The sequence below is a fragment of the Staurois parvus genome, unplaced genomic scaffold (genome assembly GCF_062004578.1).
Source record: "Staurois parvus isolate SC_StPar_1 unplaced genomic scaffold, SC_StPar_1.0 ptg000811l, whole genome shotgun sequence".
Classification (NCBI taxonomy): domain Eukaryota; kingdom Metazoa; phylum Chordata; class Amphibia; order Anura; family Ranidae; genus Staurois; species Staurois parvus.
This window is the reverse complement of record NW_028318607.1, coordinates 971,909-992,255: the sequence shown is the minus strand read 5'-3', so window position 1 is coordinate 992,255 and position 20,347 is coordinate 971,909. Positions and strand designations below refer to the sequence as shown.

At 45.9% G+C, this 20,347-nt stretch overlaps 1 protein-coding gene across 1 annotated transcript in view; it reads left to right on the top strand.

Moving 5' to 3' along the window:
* The window catches only part of NIN (ninein), a 158,876-nt gene that overhangs the window by 31,526 nt on the left and 107,003 nt on the right, over nt 1–20,347 (top strand). Inside the window, exon 4 of the mRNA XM_089654855.1 lies at nt 10,026–10,062. Coding sequence (XP_089510981.1) covers nt 10,026–10,062 — 37 coding nt within the window. The remainder of the gene's footprint in view (nt 1–10,025; nt 10,063–20,347) is intronic.

Sequence of the window (20,347 nt, the reverse complement as noted above, 5' to 3'; positions counted from 1 at the left end):
ATTTCACTCCTATCCCTTCCTCTCACAATCAAACTTTTCTTTTTTTGTTTTTTTAATACCTTTTTGGGGAATGCTCCACATACTTTTGGGATGCTTGCCTAAGTGAGAATGACATACTTAGTTGCCCACAACCTCCTGGAATTCTTATGTCACACATCCCAGGAGGCCATGGGGTACTGTGTAGAGTATGCCCCACGGCATATCATTAGGGGCCAGCTGTCTCTTCCTGGTTCTTGCATCTGGCCCCCCTGATGATGCAACACATGCATATCATTGGGGACCTTGCTTCCAATGTCCGAGATGAAGATGGTGGGACTGGGACAAAGTGTGCAGCAGTGGATCCCCTACAGAACAAAGCTGGAGTTGCTGGTTGTTTTTTTTTTTTCTTTTCCTGTGGTTAGCCCAGCGAAAAAGGTAAGGAAGTGGCATGGAGGAGTAGGAGGGCAAAAGACTGGAACTTCACCCCTCTACTTTCTCTTTATCCCCCCCATATTTTATTTTTTCCCCAGTGTTATGCACGGTTCACATACTTGCCTGCCCAGCAAATCTAGCTTCATCCTGCTATACTCCACTGTGCCCCTGCCACTTGCTGCATCCTGCACCACCATCTTTGTTTCTGACGTCATCAGGTGTTGGATGTCTCATTCTAATTCAGACAGCCCAACCTCCTAATAACACACCCTCATGTCTGCCCTCCTTGTTGATTCTGAGGCTTCCTGGGAATATGTGATGTGCATGTTCAAGAGGCGCCAGAGCGGAGGAGAAGTCATTCTTACCTAGGCGATAATGATTTCCTAGTTGATGGGTTACAAAAAGGTACTTTTTTTTTTTTTTTTTTTTAGTGCCGCCCATCAGTGCAGCCTATCAGTGTAGCCTATTAGTGCCCATCAGTGCAGCCCCATCAACGCACATCAGTGAAGAAGAAAAATTACTGATTTGCAAAATTTTATAACAGAAATGAATAAAAAGGGTTTGGGTTTTTTTGTTTTTTTCTTTAACATTTTTGGTCTTTTTTAATTTGCTTAGGAAAAAATGAAAACCCCGGTGGTGATTACATACCGCCAAAAGAAATGTCTAAAAAAAAAAAAAAGAAACCCAAAAAAACAAACTTTCATATGGTTACAATGTTGCATGACAGCGCAATTGTCATTCAAAGTGCGACTGCACTGAAAGCTGAAAATTTACCTGGGCAGGAAGGGGGTGATGGTGCCTGGTATTGAAGTGGTTAAAGCAAAGCTAAACTTATCTTTCCTTAACAGTCCTCTTCCCTCGCCATCTTCTGCTGGGTGCCGGTCTTCAGCTGTCTTCATTGGTCGGTGCAGGATGATGTTACTGCTGCGCATGCTCTGGAGGCAGTCATCCTGGCACGCTGCGGCCATGCCGCGCAGGTTCTGGAGACGGTCATCCTGGCACACTGCGGCCATGCCGCGCAGGTTCTGGAGTCGGTCATCCTGGCACACTGCGGCCATGCCGCGCAGGTTCTGGAGTCGGTCATCCTGGCACACTGTGGCCATGCCACGCAGGTTCTGGAGTCGGTCATCCTGGCACACTGCGGCCATGCCGCGCAGGTTCTGGAGTCGGTCATCCTGGCACACTGCGGCCATGCCGCGCAAGTTCTGGAGTCGGTCATCCTGGCACACTGCGGCCATTCCGCGCAAGTTCTGGAGTCAGTCATCGTGGCACACTGCGGCCATGCTGCACATGCACAACAGACCAGGAGGTGTATTATCATTGTATGTCTCTTCTGTAATAAATAGCCTGCCTGCCCATAGCTTTTGACTGCAGAACTTTAGTTCTGCTATGAGAGGTCTTGGCCAGGAGTTTCCATAGTTTCCGTAAAATGTCCTCTCTTGCAAATCTGGAGGATGGATGGAACAAAGATCACCAAATCATCACAAAACTAGAGGACACACCAAACTTCCTGCTAAACGCATGTAAATCACATATCCTGTGATCTCTGGGAGGGAGATTAATGCTGCTTGTTTTGTTTACATAAAACGTTTCTTTGAAGTCCTGGAAGTTGTAAATTGCTTTGTATGGAGAAGAATAGAGGAAAGAGATCGACTCTTTGTAAGTGACACACACCTCAAACGTTGAATCGCACTCTCAACAATGTTGGCCTCCTTCCAAGTCATCTCCTGCCTGCCATCATTAATATTTCAGGAGGGAGCCGGCGCTCCTCATTAAGGTGCGGTTTGAACCGTGCGCTCTGTAATAATAACAAAGTGGATTTTGTGAAGTCGGCGTGGGGATAGGAGCCAGATTTTCCATTTTTGGCTTCTTCTCCTGCCGCTCACCCATGCAGATCTGAGAATTAGACTTTTTACAAAAGGCTGGTAACACATGAGCGAGCTTTAAGGGGACCTGTCACCACAAATTAACATATTCTAATTACAGAGCTCATCAGAAAATTCATTTTTTAGGGTATTTCAGCCAATTGTTCCAGGAAAGCTTACATTTTAAGCTGTTAATCATCTGTCTTTTGTCTGCGGCGCTTATAGAATGTGATTTGGGGGTTTATGCTAATTGGAGGTATACAGGCACGCTGCAATCTGATCGTAAAATTTCTCCTGAGTTTAATCTGAAAATACATCCTTGGGTGCTAAAATCCTCGTATTACCAATCGGATGTGATTTGGAGTTTTGTGCAAAGCAGAACCTTCTGGACTGAAATGTAGTAGAATAACTATTATGGTGGTTGTGGTTGTTGCTGTTATAAATATTAAAAACTATATAATATATTTTTTGTTATAATTTAAAACAGAAACAATTGAGTACTGACGTGATACTTTTTTTATTTGCACTAACATACAATTTTGAGGACAAGCTTTCGGGGAGTGTCCCCTTTTTCAAGGTCCAAGCAGTACTGCTTGGACCTTGAAGGGGACACTCCCCGAAAGCTTGTCCTCAAAATTGTATGTTGGTGCAAATAAAAGAAGTATCAAGGACAGTACTCAATTGTTTCTGTTATAAATATTAAAAACTATATAATATATTTTTTGTTATAATTTAAAACCGAAACAATTGAGTACTGTCTGTGATACTTTTTTTTTTATTTGCACCAACATACAATTTTGAGGACAAGCTTTCGGGGAGTGTCCCCTTCTTCAAGGTCCAAGCAGTACTGTTTGGACCTTGAAGAAGGGGACACTCCCCGAAAGCTTGTCCTCAAAATTGTATGTTGGTGCAAATAAAAAAAAAGTATCACGAACAATACTCAATTGTTTCTGTTAAAAAATATATTATATAGTTTTTAATATTTATAACCGAAACAATTGAGTACTGTCCGTGATACTTTTTTTATTTGCACCATCACGGACAATACTCAATTGTTTCTGTCGCAAATGCACTAATACGGCTACAATCACCTCTAGTTGTTATAATCTAGTATTTGTAATTTAAACTCGATTTTATTTAAATAATAAAATTTATAATAAAATTATTCTAAAAATATATAAACTATTTTAATATGTAATTATAATGAAATAGTTGTTGTTACTACTATTATTATTACTAATATAACTATAAAATATTTTTAATAAAATATTCTAAAAATTATAAAATTATAAAATATTCTAATAAAATTATAAAATATAAAATTATAACCAAAATATTAATGATAAAAATATATTTAATGGTAATAAAAATCTAAAAAATAATTTATATAATTTTTTTTAATTAAAATGATAATTCTTTTATTGCTTACAGCATATAGCGCCAACAGTTAGCGTGTGACTTGTCATGCAACTTTGGACACATAAAGTCACAGGACAAGTTGCAGCCCATTGTTTTCCATGGCACCTGTTCGAATCTGTGTGACTTAGAAAAGGTTCCTGCACTACTTTGATGGCACTTAAGTGCTAGAAAGTGTAAAGTCGCTTAAAAGTTGCACTGGAGAACTTGCGACTTTGGATTTGCACAAGTGTGAATGAAGCCTGAAATAGTTATGAATTTACTCATGGGACCTTTAAAGTATTACTAAACCCACAACAGTACAATCAGTCTGTATGTGCAGTAAAGCATGCTTGTTATACTCACTGTGGAAACTAAGGGGTTAATCCTCTGCATTGTGTAAAAAGAATGTTTGATCTAGTCTTCTCTGATCCTCTTTCTACTGTCCCCAATCCAACTGCTGATTGTACAGAGCTCTAGGAGTCACTCTGCACATGCTCAGTTTAGCCTGTATTGCTTTTTTTTCTTTTCTTTGGGAGAGTGCACGTGATCAGCAATCGGCGCTCTCCAGACAGAGGGTCAAGGGTCCTGCAGCCTCATAGGACAGTCAGGGGAGAAGTAAAACTCCTCCTGCAAGTTTTAACCAGTGCTTCACTTCCCTTCCTGGCCGGTAGACATAACAGGGTGTCGGAGGAAATCTCACCAAGGTATGGGGAAGACTCCTCTTGTGACCTTTTTGGAATGTTTCACTTTCTGTTCCAGCAACATTTTAGATTTCTTGTAACTTTGTCTGCTCCCAATAAATAGGATGCATTTTCTCAGGAGGGATGCAGACCACAATAAAAACCTGGCAGGGGCTCTAACTATTTCCCAACTACAACTAAATGATTTTGGCTTTAGATATTCTTTAACATTAGAGCTATCTTTTGATATTTGCTTAACCCCCCACTGCTTGCATCAGGACTGAGGGTTCTTGAGAGGAGTACTGAGGCAGGGCACTGTGATGTGTTTAGGAAGCTATGTACTGCATCCTGCCAGCCTCTCCCACCAGCCCTGATCTGCCTGCATTACATATAGAAGCACAGAAACCCAGTGATGACATTGCTTGATCTAAAATAAAGTATATAATGAAAATGGAAAGATTTTATTTTAAAAATGTACGGTAATTGGCATGCTAATAAGAGAATAAGGAACCGGGGAATGCCAATTATAAGCAGAACTTCCACTTTAAGGTATATCGCTTTTATTGGTTTGTGGGTAGAGTAGGGATGTTGAAACCCAGCCATAATCTGTGCTCTAGATACACTTTAATCAACCCGTGTACTGCGTTCTTTTTACATGTTCTTTCATTTATCAGTGCTTCTTTTTAAGGTCTCCTCTTCTAGATTAAACTCGCTAGCTACCTAATCTTCCTCGCCCCATTGGTGGCTACCTGGAGCTAAACTGCGGCATCGCTGACTTTCTACTATCGAATCTCGCATGCAAAGCCAATGATAGGGCGAGCGCATGAATTTCCTTCCCAAGTTAATGGTTGTTGTGTTCCCCGGGGGTGTACAGTCAGTGACTACATAATGAATGTGGTTGTAACCTGCTGTTTAATATTAATAGCCCAGGCAGCCTTATTTAATCAGCTAGACCCAGCACACATTCATTATGGAGCCATTCTGAATTGTTACACCCATGGGGGAGATGGGTAAGTAATAACTCGCAGAGTACCCAGACACACGATCCTAACCTCTCCTGGCATTAATTGCTTCTCAGCTTTACTTAAAAAAATGTACAATTTCCTTTATAGCCCAGCTAGTTTATATGTCATGGGTGATTGGTCACCAGGGGGTTCTACAAGGGAATGTTTAGAGTCTTTGTATACTTCTTTATTTTAAAGGACTGAATAAGGACTTCTATTTGAACAAGGACAAATATTATACCAAGTCAATTACTGTGGAATTAATATTTGGTTAAGAATTATGGGATATGAATTATTGCATATATTTACCATTTGCAGCCAGAAGGTGGTGCAAGCAAGGCAGGTTTTTGCACTACTGTGAGGCAGTCCTTCTACTACGGTGTTGTGAACAGGGATTTTTTTCTCAGAGAATAGGTGCAGGAATTGCTCTCTTCTGAGTCCCCCTTGTCTGCGCCCCCAAACCACCTCAGAGCACCGTTCCTTGGTTCCACCTCCTACCCATCTCCGAGCACCGTTCCTTGGTTCCACCTCCTACCCATCTCCGAGCACCGTTCCTTGGTTCCACCTCCTACCCATCTCCGAGCACCGTTCCTTGGTTCCACCTCCTACCCATCTCCGAGCACCGTTCCTTGGTTCAACTTCCTACCCATCTCCGAGCACCGTTCCTTGGTTCCACCTCCTACCCATCTCCGAGCACCGTTCCTTGGTTCAACTTCCTACCCACCTCCGAGCACTGTTCCTTGGTTCCACCTCCGAGCACTGTTCCTTGGTTCCACTTCCTAGCCACCACCGTGCACCGTTCCTTGGTTCCACCTCCTAGCCAAGTCCGAGCACCGTTCCTTGGTGCCACCTCCGAGCACCGTTCCTTGGTGCCACCTCCGAGCACCGTTCCTTGGTGCCACCTCCGAGCACCGTTCCTTGGTGCCACCTCCGAGCACCGTTCCTTGGTGCCACCTCCGAGCACCGTTCCTTGGTGCCACCTCCGAGCACCGTTCCTTGGTGCCACCTCCGAGCACCGTTCCTTGGTGCCACCTCCGAGCACCGTTCCTTGGTGCCACCTCCGAGCACCGTTCCTTGGTGCCACCTCCGAGCACCGTTCCTTGGTGCCACCTCCGAGCACCGTTCCTTGGTGCCACCTCCGAGCACCGTTCCTTGGTGCCACCTCCGAGCACCGTTCCTTAGATTCTCTCAAGCAATAATAGATCCCCTAGTAGCCAGCAACAATAGACTTCCCCAGCAACAATGAGCCCCCCCCCCCCCAGTGACAATAGACCCCTCCTAGCAACTATAAATCCCTCCCACCAGTCAACATAGATTCTCTCCAGACCTCTCCAGCAACAATAGATCCACTCTAGCAACAATAGACTCCCAACTGCAAGCATAAGTAGACCCTCTAGTAGCCAGAAACAATAGATCCTTCCTTCAACAGTAGATCCCTCCCAGCAGTGATCGACCCCCATCAACATAAGACCCATCCCCAGTAAAAATATATCCCCCAGCAGCAACAATAGCCCCTCCTGCAAAAATAGATCCCCCAGCAGCCAGCATCAATAGACCCTCCAGCACCCCTTGCCATTACATACATTCAGTGCTGGAGGTGCCGGAACTGCACGGAACCCTGCGTTCCTGCTGAACAAATAGCCCTGGTTGTAAATTGCTTCTCCTTTGGTATTTTTACAGTTCTTATTATGGGAATGGACCTGGCACCATTTGTATCTGTGATGGCCTGGATCTGTTGGTTAGAATAGCATTAAAATTAACATGGAGGCTGACATTGCTGACCTCTTAAAAAGATTGTCCTGAATGGTTATCGTGAGCCACTGGCTTTAGTGCTTTGAAAATATGCAGGTCACTAATATGTACATGAGATATATGAACATAGAAAATATGCACATAAAATCAGCGATTCAGTGTTCCTATATCTTATGTATATACTTATTAGTGACCTGGTATTGAAGCAAGAGGATCACCATGACCTTCACAATTTAAAATGGTTGTAAACCTCAGACATGAAATAGAAACAAAGCATATCCCTCTACAGTGTGTTCCTGTCTCAGTCCAGAGCACGAAGTCATTTCTGTCTGCTGCTTCATTCCTCTGCTATCCGCACGATTCACTTTTGACAAGTTTTCCTGACAGGAAGAGAAAAATGGTGACGGGAGGGACAACAGATTGAATCCAACAGATTGGCAGCCTCAGCTCTGTTCCTATGTACTGTGTGAAGGAGGGTGTGTCTCTTCCCTCCAATAGGCTTTCAGACCTCTCTTCACTGAGCTCTGCAGAGAGTAACTGCAGCTCTCTGCCCTCTGTTTTTTGACAGCTCTGACAAGCTTAAAAAATCAACACTTTGAATGGACATAGATAAGACTACAGATAAACAGGTACAACTTATGTAGGAGGATTTGTTTAATCTCTGTGTAATACCTGAGGTCAGTCACTTCACAGGGTATAAGGAGGGTTTACAATCACTGAAGTTATTTAGGTTGAGATGTGGGGCCTCCATGGATTGGACTTGTTTTTCCACCATATTCCAGAGATCCATCCTGCGGGGATCGTCGGCATGCAACCTATACGGGGTGACACCGGACCCGCTCCACGAAAAGGTAAGTTGTAAAGAGAGCCAACGATCCCCGCAGGATGGATGGGATCTGCAGATTTGGGGGAGCAAAATGGATCGGAGTTCGATCCATTATGCTCAATCCGCAGATCCGAATCATCCTGCGGGTATCGTCGGCAGGTGCGGGGGGGGGGGGGGGGGTTGTGCATGCCGCACCAGGTCAAGCTCACGGGGTGACACCGGACCCACTCCACGAAAAGGTAAGTTGTAAAGCAAGTCGACAGTCCCCGCAGGATGGATCCGATACATCCTGTGGGGATCGTCTGCTTTTTTTTACAACTTGCCTCTTTTCGTGGAGTGGGTCCGGAGTCGCCTCATATAGGTTGCATGCCCGCAGGATGGATGGGATCTGCAGACTGGGGGGCATAATGGATCGGACTTCGATCCGTTATGCTCAATCCGCAGATCCGAATCATCCTGCGGGTATCGTCGGCATGCAACCTATACGGGGTGACACCAGACCCGCTCCATGAAAAGAGGTAAGTTGTAAAGAAAGCAGACAATCCCCACAGGACGTATCGGATCCATCCTGCAGGGACTGTCGACTTGCTTTACAACTTACCTTTTCGTGGAGTGGGTCCGGTGTCACCCCGTGAGCTCGACCTGGTGCGGCATGCACCCCCCCGCACCTGCCGACGATACCCACAGGATGATTCGGATCTGCGGATTGAGCATAATGGATCGAAGTCCGATCCATTTTGCTCCCCCAATCTGCAGATCCCATCCATCCTGCGGGTATCGTCGGCATGCAACCTATACGGGGTGACACTGGACCCGCTCCACAAAAAGAGGTAAGTTATAAAGAAAGCTGACAATCCCCACAGGATGGATCGGATCTGCGGATTGAGTATAGTGGATCCATTATGCTCAATCCGCAGATCCAATCCATTCTGCGGGGATCGTCTGAGGGGGTGTCACCAAGTGTTACCGGACCGGGTGACACCAACGCCCCTGTGTATACAGCACCTTTTGTTGATTTTGGAGCATAGTGGAGTTCAACATTTCTTTATTCTTTGGACTGGGACTTTTATTTTTGTAAATAGATGATCATCCACTTACATCCGTTAGTCCATAGAAATACATTCGGGTCAATTTTTTTCTTCTTCTTCCATGAACGCCCGTGTGAAAGGCCCCTTAGGCACTATTGCTGGGACTGATACTTGACAACTGCCCAGTGATGGATTTCAGAGCTCATTGGACCGGTCCTGAGCGGCGGCTGGGTAATGCTGCAATCAGAATTATCAGATGGTTAAAAGGAAAATCGTTCCACCATCGGAGCGCTCAGCTGGCGGCATGCCTCAGTAACTCCTTAAATGAGTCCCAAGTTCTTCTGAGGAACAAAAGTCCACTTCTTGGAGCAGATGGGACGGGGCTGGCAGTCGCTAAATTTATTATTACATGTAACAGGCCGCGTGGTACAGATGCTACAGCGACGTCTTGGCCCACAATAGAGGGACCTCTCACCATCTGTTTATAAGCCAGCAAGGCATGTGAACCGGCACAATGAAGCCTCAAATTCTTTTTTTTTTTTTTTTTTTTTTTAATCAGCCCAACTTTTTCCCCCACCAAGCCTATCCAGCTGCTGAACGGGTGACACTGCCTGTGAAACCCGGCAGCAGGGTCTGTTTTCTTTTAATGCCCCTGGCATGACGTCGGCCATTTTGCAGCAGCTTTGACCTATGACCTGAGGTAACGTCTCCCCCCTCCTTCAAGTTGAAAAGCAGCTTCCAGGGTCTCTTCATGGCAATAAAAACATAAAAAGTGACCCGCTGAATGACGTAACCAAGGCGACGGCCAGGCCATTGTATAATAGAATCTGTGATTAATGGGGACAATGTGAGGGATTGCTGCATGACTGATGGAGCGGAGAAGACCAGGCCGCCCCTGAGAACAGGTGTCTGGCCCTTGTCACCCCCCTCCCGGCCTACAAAGGGGAATGTGTTTTTACAGCCTTGACTGAAAATGTCACCATCCAGTCATGTCTCTCCATCAGAACATTCGCAGCTTTCTCTGGTTGCTAATATCTTTTGTTCTTTTTTTTTTTTTTCAGCTTTGGAAGAACGAAGGAGAAGAATATGAAGCAGAAGGTAAGGAAATTAGATGGACTTGGATTTTGTTTACATTCCCCCACAGTTACTACCTTTTGTACAACTACCCCCTCCCTCTTAGATTGTAAGCTCCCAGGATCAGGGCCCTCCTATCCCTCTTGTATTGAACTGTATTGTTGCTGTATTGTCTCCCTCCATAATGTAAAGCGCTGAGCAAATTGTCGGTGCTATATAAGTCCTGTATAATAATACATGTGTCAAATAATGGAAGGCAGTAAAAATAGGTGGTTGAACTGCAATTTTATTGCCCCCCTCCCCTTAAAGGCATTATTCACCTTTATAAAAAATCTGCCTTTGCAGATAAGGGGAATTTGTAGGTTAAAAATAAACTGTATCAACAGACAAGTTAAATAAATAAAATATATATCTGCGCTAAGATGAAAAAAGGGGAAATAAATCAGCTGTTCAAACCACTGTGACACCAAGTGAAGAAAAATAAAAAAACTAAATAACAGCGCTAGTGAATAAACATAAAAAACACTAAAATCAAATACTTAAAGTGAATTTACATGAGTAAATTTCATACAGTGGAAGAAAAAAAAAGGTAAAAGTAAAAAAAGCATAAAAAAATTAAGAATTAAAGTGTGCATGTGAAACATAAATCCACATTCTTATTACAATTTTCTCACACCGTGGTGCATTATCGCAGCTTAGATCTCATTTGGCACGTTTTATATACTTTTGGAGAAGAAGGGACTTTAATTATAAAGTTATCCTAAATGCCTTGCACCCCTTTATTAATGGTTTCCTGCCCTCCCCTCCATTGTCCTAGATGCAGGACTGCTGTTCGAAACCACAGAGCCCATGCAGCCAACCTGACAGGGGCCCCATGCAGCCAACCTGACAGGGGCCCCATGCAGCCAACCTGACAGGGGCCCCATGCAGCCAACCTGACAGGGGCCCCATGCAGCCAACCTGACAGGGGCCCCATGCAGCCAACCTGACAGGGGCCCCATGCAGCCAACCTGACAGGGGCCCCATGCAGCCAACCTGACAGGGGCCCCATGCAGCCAACCTGACAGGGGCCCCATGCAGCCAACCTGACAGGCCATCCCATTCTCACAAGAAAACACAGGTTATTAGGCTTCAGTTATGAATGAACACAGTGATTCATTGGTACCAGTCACTCATTGTGTTCATTTAGGAAAGAAAGGGTGCTGGTAAATGTGACATATTTACCAGACCCTTCCTCCACTCTCCATCCTGAATGATCCTATTGTATGCTTGCAGCTGGGAATGAGAAGAGGGAAGCCGGCAACATTACAGGGGTGGGGGACAGCAAGGGGAAATGTATGGTGTACAGGAAAGTGGTGGGTGCACCGGGGTGGGGCAGTTTCCCTGTATGGCTCTCTCTGCAACAGCTAAAAGCTGGCTTCTTCCCTCTCCCTCCCGCTGGCTTTCAGCTGCTGCAGAGAGCCATACAGGGGATCTGTTCCAGTAATTCCCCCCCCTCCCCCCACCACCACCGTACCAATCACCCTCTCTGCCCACATCTGATTCACCCAGCTGCCTGGGCCTTGTACAGGAGGACTGGTGGTACCCCCTTCTCCACTGCCCTGCCTAGATGTATACTAACAGTGAATGAATTTCCTTGTCTCTTGTCATGTGTGCACAGTTGATCCTGAAAGGCTCTTATCGGCAGGGGCATCCCTAGGCAGGTGTGGGGGGTGCACGCCACACCGGGTGACACCTATTGCACGGGGTGACACCGGACCTGCTTCACAAAAAGATACGTTTTAAAGTAAGCAGGATGGATTGCATCTGTAGATTGAGGAGGATAATGGATCGGACTCCGATCCATTATGCTCAATCCGCATATCCGATCCATCCTGCAGGGATCGTCGGAGGGGGTGTCACCAAGTGTTACCGCACCGGGTGACACCAGGGACGCCCCTGCTTATGGGGTCATCTCATGAGCACTCCCTGTATTGGGATTTGCCCTTGCAGAAGTCCATGTGAATTGAATTGCAGGTACAGCAATGTGTAGGTAGATTTTGATGAAGGCTGTGAAGCTTGTGGTAGGTGTCAGTTGGACAGGTACAGAGGCCGGGATTACCTTACTGTTGAAGTTTTTTTCCAAGACTTAAAGGAAGCCATGCTCCACTTATAACTGGAATATCACTTCAGGGTGGACTGCCCATTGAAAGTGATTGTAAAGTTTCCTTTTTTTTTTTTTAATTAAATATACACATACACATATAAACATGTAATACCTGCTCTGTGCAAAGGTTTTTCATACAGCAGCCCCCACAGCAAGCTGCTTCTTATGGGGGCACTTGTGCAGGATTGCTCCTGAGCTCTGCTACCTATGTCCATAGACGCCAATCACAGCGGTCTTTTACATGTGGTCAGCTGTGACTGGACACAGCTGATCACATGGTAAACAAACTTGCTGGCATTCCTTTCTTCACACGCTTTTAGGAGAGGGGATCCAGTAGAAGGGGGACATTTACACAGGTCATCGGGACACTGATTATCAGTGCAGTCCCATAAGTGCCGCCTATCAGTGATTCCTCAACAATGCAGCCTCACCGGGTGCCCATTAGTGCAGGAAAAGAATTACTTGTTTGCTGAATTTTATAACCGAAACTAAGAAAAACATTTTTTTATCAAAGTTTTCTGTCTCTTTCATTTGTTTAGCAAAAAATAAAAACCCCAGTGGTGATTGTATAGCACCAAAAGAAAGCTCTACCTGTCTCAAAAAAATGATACAAGTTCCATTTGGGTACAATGTTGCATGACCGCACAATTGTCATTCAAAGTGCAAAAGCGCTGAAAGCTGAAAATTGGTCCGGACAGGAAGGGGGTGAAGGTGCCCGGTATTGAAGTGGTTAAGCACCTTTTGGGGTTAAGGCAGGCCATAACATGATTCATTTTTTTGCATTCAAGCAGCAGGTTGATAAAAAAAAAAATATGAACTGATTCCCCCATCCACAGATTTGATGTGGATGAGGGGAATCCTTCTCGCTGAATTATTGCATTCTGAGCATTGTGTTGGGAAGACTCCCAGCTGGCAGAATACAATGATCAGTGTTGCCAGCTATATCCTGCGTCGCTGATCTTTCAGGAAAAACCCAACAGGCTGGTTGTACACAAGCAGGGGCGGACTGACCATTTGGAAACTCTGGCACTGCCCGAGGGCCCGGGGTCAGTAGGGGGCCCCATGAGATGCCCCTGGTACCTTTATCATAGGCTTTTTTTAGTTTGGGCAAGGACACAGGGGCCCCATGATCCCCTATTGCCCGGGGGCCCCATGAGTTGTCAGTCCGCCCCTGTACACAAGTCGATCTGTAGATCTACTTGTATACATCCAGCTAGCCCATACATGGATCAAAATTCGGACAGCCCCTGCTGAACCAGCTGAATTTCGATCCATGTATGGCCGGCTTAAGGACTGATGTGAATTGATCGGTGTAACGTGTAGAACACTGTATGATTTGTAGGGGAAACAAAAGGAAAACATTTTTTTCAAAGTTTTCTGTCTCTTTCATTTGTTTAGCAAAAAATAAAACCCCCAGTGGTGATTGTATAGCACCAAAAGAAAGCTCTACCTGTCTCAAAAATTGATACAAGTTCCATTTGGGTACAGTGTTGCATGACTGCACAATTGTCATTCAAAGTGCAAAAGCGCTGAAAGCTGAAAATTGGTCCTGACAGGAAGGGGGTGAAGGTGCCCGGTATTGAAGTGGTTAAGCACCTTTTGGGGTTAAGGTAGGCCATAACATTCATTTTTTTGCATTCAAGAAGGTTGATCAAAAAAAAAAAAAAATATGAACTGATTCCCCCATCCACAGATTTGAATGAGGGGAATTCTTCTCGCTGAGCTATTGCATTCTGAGCATTGTGTTGGGAAGACTCCCAGCTGGCAGAATACAATGATCAGTGTTGCCAGCTATATCCTGCGGCGCTGATCTTTCAAGAAAAACCCAACAGGCTGGTTGTACACAAGCAGGGGCGGACGGACCATTTGGAAACCCGGGCACTGCCAGAGGGCCCGGGGTCAGTAGGGGGCCCCATGAGATGCCCCTGGTACCTTTTTGCATAGGCTTTGTTGAGTTTGGGCAAGGACACAGGGGCCCCATGATCCCCTATTGCCCGGGGGCCCCATGAGTTGTCAGTCCGCCCCTGTACACAAGTCGATCTGTAGATCCAGCTAGCCCATACATGGATCAAAATTCGGACAGCCCCTGCTGAACCAGCTGAATTTCGATCCATGTATGGCCGGCTTAAGGACTGATGTGAATTGATCGGTGTAACGTGTAGAACACTGTATGATTTGTAGGGGAAACAAAAGGAATACAATAAAATAAATCCCAGCAGGTACAATCCAATACATTGACCTCCTCTGTAAGTAGACTGGTTAAATATTAGACACTAACGAGGTCTGGGTCATTGTGCGGCTGTAGTTCAGAATAAATCAAAGCGCGTGCTGAATAGCCAAACAATGCGGGCTGCTCAGTAACGGCATCTTCTGTATCCATGCACCTTGGATAGAATGTAGCAGAGCTACTCTCGCACAATTAACCCGGAGTACATTGTGTTTGGAAGAGTCATGTTGCCAGCGCAGGAAAGTAATTGCCTGGAACACCGCTCCGGGGTCCGTCTGCACTGGATCATTTTTCAGGCCGTTTATACATCTGAATTGCCCTTCGTTTTCAGCTTCAGTAATCCCCGCATTGTTTCTGTTCATGTATAATTTAATAAGGGCGCTACGGCTCCAGTTACAGGATTATCGGGGATCAAATTATATTCCGATATTGTGAGGTCGCTTTAATTTAAATGCCAGAGATACTCAAAGCTGAACTCTTGGAAGATGTAAAGGACACAAATCAATGCAGCTCTGTATTCATTAATACATAATTAAAGCTGAACTCCGCAAACACAAGCTTATATTTAAAGTGTTACTAAACCCACAACAGTGAAATCAGTCTGTAGATGCAGTAAAGCATGCTTGTTATACTCACTGTGGAACCTAAGGGGTTAATCCTCTGCATTGTGTAAAAGGGCTGTTTGATCCTGTCTTCTCTGATCCTCCCCATCTACAATCCCCAATCCATCTGTTGATAGAACACGACTTCGGGGATATACTGCACATGCTCAGTTTGGTGTGTACTGCTAGAGGTTTTTTTTTTTTTTGGGAGGGTGCATGTGATCAGCACAGGGCCAATCAGCACTGTCCAGACAGAGGTCAGAGGTTCTGCATCCTCCTAGAGCAAAATCAAATCTCCTACAAGCTTTAACCAGTGCTCTGCTAGACACTGATAGAAGTCACAAGACTTCTCTAACTGCTGATGAGAAAAGGTATTTAACAGTTTATATTTACCACAAAAATTGCATTTCCATGTTGTGTGTACTGTGGGAGATCAGATGTAGTGAATGCAGGGTCCGGGGAGACCGGATATAGTGAATGCAGGGTCCGGGGAGACCGGATATAGGGAATGCAGGGTCCGGGGAGACCGGATATAGGGAATGCAGGGTCCGGGGAGACCGGATATAGGGAATGCAGGGTCCGGGGAGACCGGATATAGGGAATGCAGGGTTCGGGGAGACCGGATATAGGGAATGCAGGGTCCGGGGAGACCGGGTATAGGGAATGCAGGGTCCGGGGAGACCGGATATAGGGAATGCAGGGTCCGGGGAGACCGGATATAGCGAATGCCAGGGTCCGGGGAGACCGGATATAGCGAATGCCAGGGTCCGGGGAGACCGGATATAGCGAATGCCAGGGTCCGGGGAGACCGGATATAGCGAATGCCAGGGTCCGGGGAGACCGGATATAGCGAATGCCAGGGTCCGGGGAGACCGGATATAGCGAATGCCAGGGTCCGGGGAGACCGGATATAGCGAATGCCAGGGTCCGGGGAGACCGGATATAGCGAATGCCAGGGTCCGGGGAGACCGGATATAGCGAATGCCAGGGTCCGGGGAGACCGGATATAGCGAATGCCAGGGTCCGGGGAGACCGGATATAGCGAATGCCAGGGTCCGGGGAGACCGGATATAGCGAATGCCAGGGTCCGGGGAGACCGGATATAGCGAATGCCAGGGTCCGGGGAGACCGGATATAGCGAATGCCAGGGTCCGGGGAGACCGGATATAGCGAATGCCAGGGTCCGGGGAGACCGGATATAGCGAATGCCAGGGTCCGGGGAGACCGGATATAGCGAATGCCAGGGTCCGGGGAGACCGGATATAGCGAATGCCAGGGTCCGGGGAGACCGGATATAACGAATGCCAGGGTCCGGGGAGACCGGATATAGCGAATGCCAGGGTCCGGGGAGACCGGATATAGCGAATGCCAGGGTCCGGGGAGACCGGATATAGCGAATGCCAGGGTCCGGGGAGACCGGATATAGCGAATGCCAGGGTCCGGGGAGACCGGATATAGCGAATGCCAGGGTCCGGGGAGACCGGATATAGCGAATGCCAGGGTCCGGGGAGACCGGATATAGCGAATGCCAGGGTCCGGGGAGACCGGATATAGCGAATGCCAGGGTCCGGGGAGACCGGATATAGCGAATGCCAGGGTCCGGGGAGACCGGATATAGCGAATGCCAGGGTCCGGGGAGACCGGATATAGCGAATGCCAGGGTCCGGGGAGACCGGATATAGCGAATGCCAGGGTCCGGGGAGACCGGATATAGCGAATGCCAGGGTCCGGGGAGACCGGATATAGCGAATGCCAGGGTCCGGGGAGACCGGATTTAGCGAATGCCAGGGTCCGGGGAGACCGGATATAGCGAATGCCAGGGTCCGGGGAGACCGGATATAGCGAATGCCAGGGTCCGGGGAGACCGGATATAGCGAATGCCAGGGTCCGGGGAGACCGGATATAGCGAATGCCAGGGTCCGGGGAGACCGGATTTAGCGAATGCCAGGGTCCGGGGAGACCGGATATAGCGAATGCCAGGGTCCGGGGAGACCGGATATAGCGAATGCCAGGGTCCGGGGAGACCGGATATAGCGAATGCCAGGGTCCGGGGAGACCGGATATAGCGAATGCCAGGGTCCGGGGAGACCGGATATAGCGAATGCCAGGGTCCGGGGAGACCGGATCTAGTCAGTGCGGGGTTTAGTAACACTAACTTTATCTGCTGGGAAAGAAGTACCTTTTCCAAGAGATCTTTTGAGATCTCTCAAAATCTCATAAGATCTCGCAGTTTACTACCAAGATCTCCCAGGAAGGTACAGTTAACGTAACCTTCCCACTGGGGAGTCTTGAGGTCCTGGCTATGTCACCAGTACCTATTAGGGGTAAAAGTGCTTAGCAGGCAAGTGGATAACATGTGCTCTGCTGGATACTGATAGAAGTCACAAGACTGTTATATACTGCTGATGAGAAGGTATTTAGCAGTTTATATTTACTAAAATAATTGCATTTCCATGTTGTGTGTGCTGTGAGAGACCGGATATAATGAATTCAGGGTCCTGGGTTTAGTCACACTTTAAATATGTTCTTTAATAGCCACAAAGGCTATAAATCCACTGTGAGCACCAAACCCAGATATTACCATATAAAAGTAGGGTCGGCTCCATCACTGTGCGGAGAGCAGAGCTGTAAGAGGTACTCAGCAGGCTCCAACCCCTATAGGCTGTCTGCAGAAAACTACAGGAGGGGCGGAGACCAGACCAGTCACCTTGCACAAGGAGGGAGCACCGCAGTGACATCTTATCACAGCAATTTTTTGTACAGAGGTAAAGTTTCACACTGGAAGATTTGGAAGGCATACAACCAACTACACTTTGTGGTGCTTTGCATATACCACTCTGGAGTCACCTGTAATGTAAATGTTGTTTACTCTGCTGTGTGCCACCAATTTATAACTGGTTGCACACACTATATGAAAAATCTTTCAATGAGCATTCATTAAAAAAAAAAAAAAAAAAATACAAAAGGCTTTTAAAGTGCTTCTAAAGGCTCAAGGTTTTTTACCTTCATGCATTCTATCCTTCATGCTGCCCCCCCAACACTTAACTGACCCCATCCCACTCCAGTGATGTTCACGAGAGCTTATGTTCTCTGGGGACTCACTTCTGATTGGCTGAGGCAGCAGCAGGAGCCATTGACTCCCACTGCTGTCAATCACAGCCAGTGAGCCAATTAGGCGTGAGAGGGGCGCGTCCGAGCTGCAGCTTTGTGTGTGAATGGACACGCACAGCTGCAGCTCGGGAGCACGCCTGCTTGGGTGCCCCATAGCAAGCTGCTTGCTGTGGGGGCACCCAACAGGAGGGGGGGGACAGGAGTGCTGGCGGGGAACCTGAAAAGAAGAGGAACTGGGCTGCTCTGTGCAAAACAGCGCAGAGCAGGTAAGTATGATATGTTCATTTAAAAAAAAAAAAAAAAGACTTTAGTATCACTTTTAAGAATACACATCTCTTGTATTTAGGCAATATTTGCTTATCCCGGAGTCCAGCTTTATTTTTTTATTTTGTTGTTTTTTGTTTTTTTTTTTAATTTAAGCAGTGTAAATACTTGAAATTGAGCTGGTATCAGCCTCTTAGGAACCCTTATGCAGTGAAGCCCAGACTGGGAGAGTGTCAAGCAGCAGAAGGAGCCAATCAGATGTGCTGGAGTGTTCATGTGCTCTCAAGAAATGTGCTAAAAGGAATTGCATAGTAAAGCCAGCCATAGATGGATCAAATCTTGGCTGATTCAGCTGGGACCATCCATCGATTGACTACAGTACAACCAGCCTGTTGGATTTTTTTGTTTGTGATTGCTGCTGGTGGCTAAAGCTGCTAGCAGTGATCATTGTGTTCTGCCAGCAGGGAGGGCTCCCAGCTGGCAGAATACAATAGCTTTGCAATGTCTCTATCATTTAAAATACAACAATGATAAAAATTATAGACCCTTCTTTTCTTTTTAAGTGGTAAAATGTACAAAATCTGCAGGGGATCAAATAATTAATTTCACCGTTGTATAGTAACTCCAGAAACTGAGTGCATAAAGCTATCTAATTGGTCTGATCTTGGTTCAGTTTGATAAACTGAAAAGTCAGAATCGATGTTTATAGTCCTCTCTCATGATGTTATATATATTAAAACCAAAACCATTCACAGGGAGTTCATGATAATCTCACCAGCTCTGACACCCTGTATTAATCTGATGACAAATGATCCAATAAGTTGGAGACGTCATGGGTGCAAACATCACCCCAACTCAGCTTGCGTTGAGGAAAATTGCAGTCTCATTTTAAAGTAATGCAGCAGCAAATTAAATCAGCATGTCCTGTTAGGCTTCAATTTGTCAAATCTAGTTCTTTGTTTTTAGGTATGATACCATGCTTTTAAGCTGCATTGCATAAAGAAATGAAGTCCCTGTAGACCTTTATTTTAACAGTTTTACATTGAAAATTGTTTCAAAAGTGATTATCCTGTCCATTATACTGTGTTTCTAAGCAATTTTCTTAGTGGTTTACATGAATTTTCTGTATGGGAACATTTTTTTTTTTTTCACCCCCATTGGCATGGACACCCATACCATAAATAATTACATGGTGGTCATATATTACGATCTAAATAAGTAAAAGTAAGCAAACTGCCTACATTTTTTGTTTTAGTACTGACATTATAAAGTGCCTTTGTAGACTATATAAAACTAACCGCATCAGTCCCTCAATCCACTCTTCAGTTTAGTCTTTGACTCTGATCCTGGGTATTTATAGATATTCAAAATCTAAAAATATTGTAAAGTATGCCTCCTTGGGCTACTTTATCATTGCCTGTTTGTGATTGCTTCCTTAAAGTGGTTGTAAAGCTAGAAGGTTTTTTTTTTTTCTTTACCTAAATGCATTCTATGCAGTAAGGTAGTAAAAAACCTGTGTTCTGCTCTGTCCCCCAGTCCTCCCCCTTATACTTACCTAAGCCCAATGTCAATCCAGCACTGTGCATGAGTTCATCATCTCTCTCCGCTCTCTCTCTCCTCTTAGGCTCAGATACAACAGTGGGAGCCACTGGCTCCTGCTGCTGTCAGTCACAGCCAGTGAGGAGAAGAAGGGGGGGCTAAGCCGCTATGTTTGTCAAGGGACATATAGAATGTATCTTGGGAGCGAGCCCGCACGAGTGCCATCATAGCATACGACCTGCTATGGGGACACACGGCAGAGGGGTTGAGCTGGGAGCACCCACGGAGGACCCGAGAATAGGGGGATCGGGGCTGCTCTGTGCAATAACATTGCACAAAGCAGGTAAGTATAACATGTTTATGATTAAAATAAATACAAATGTAGATTTATAATCCATTTAAAAAGAGAATTTGTACAAG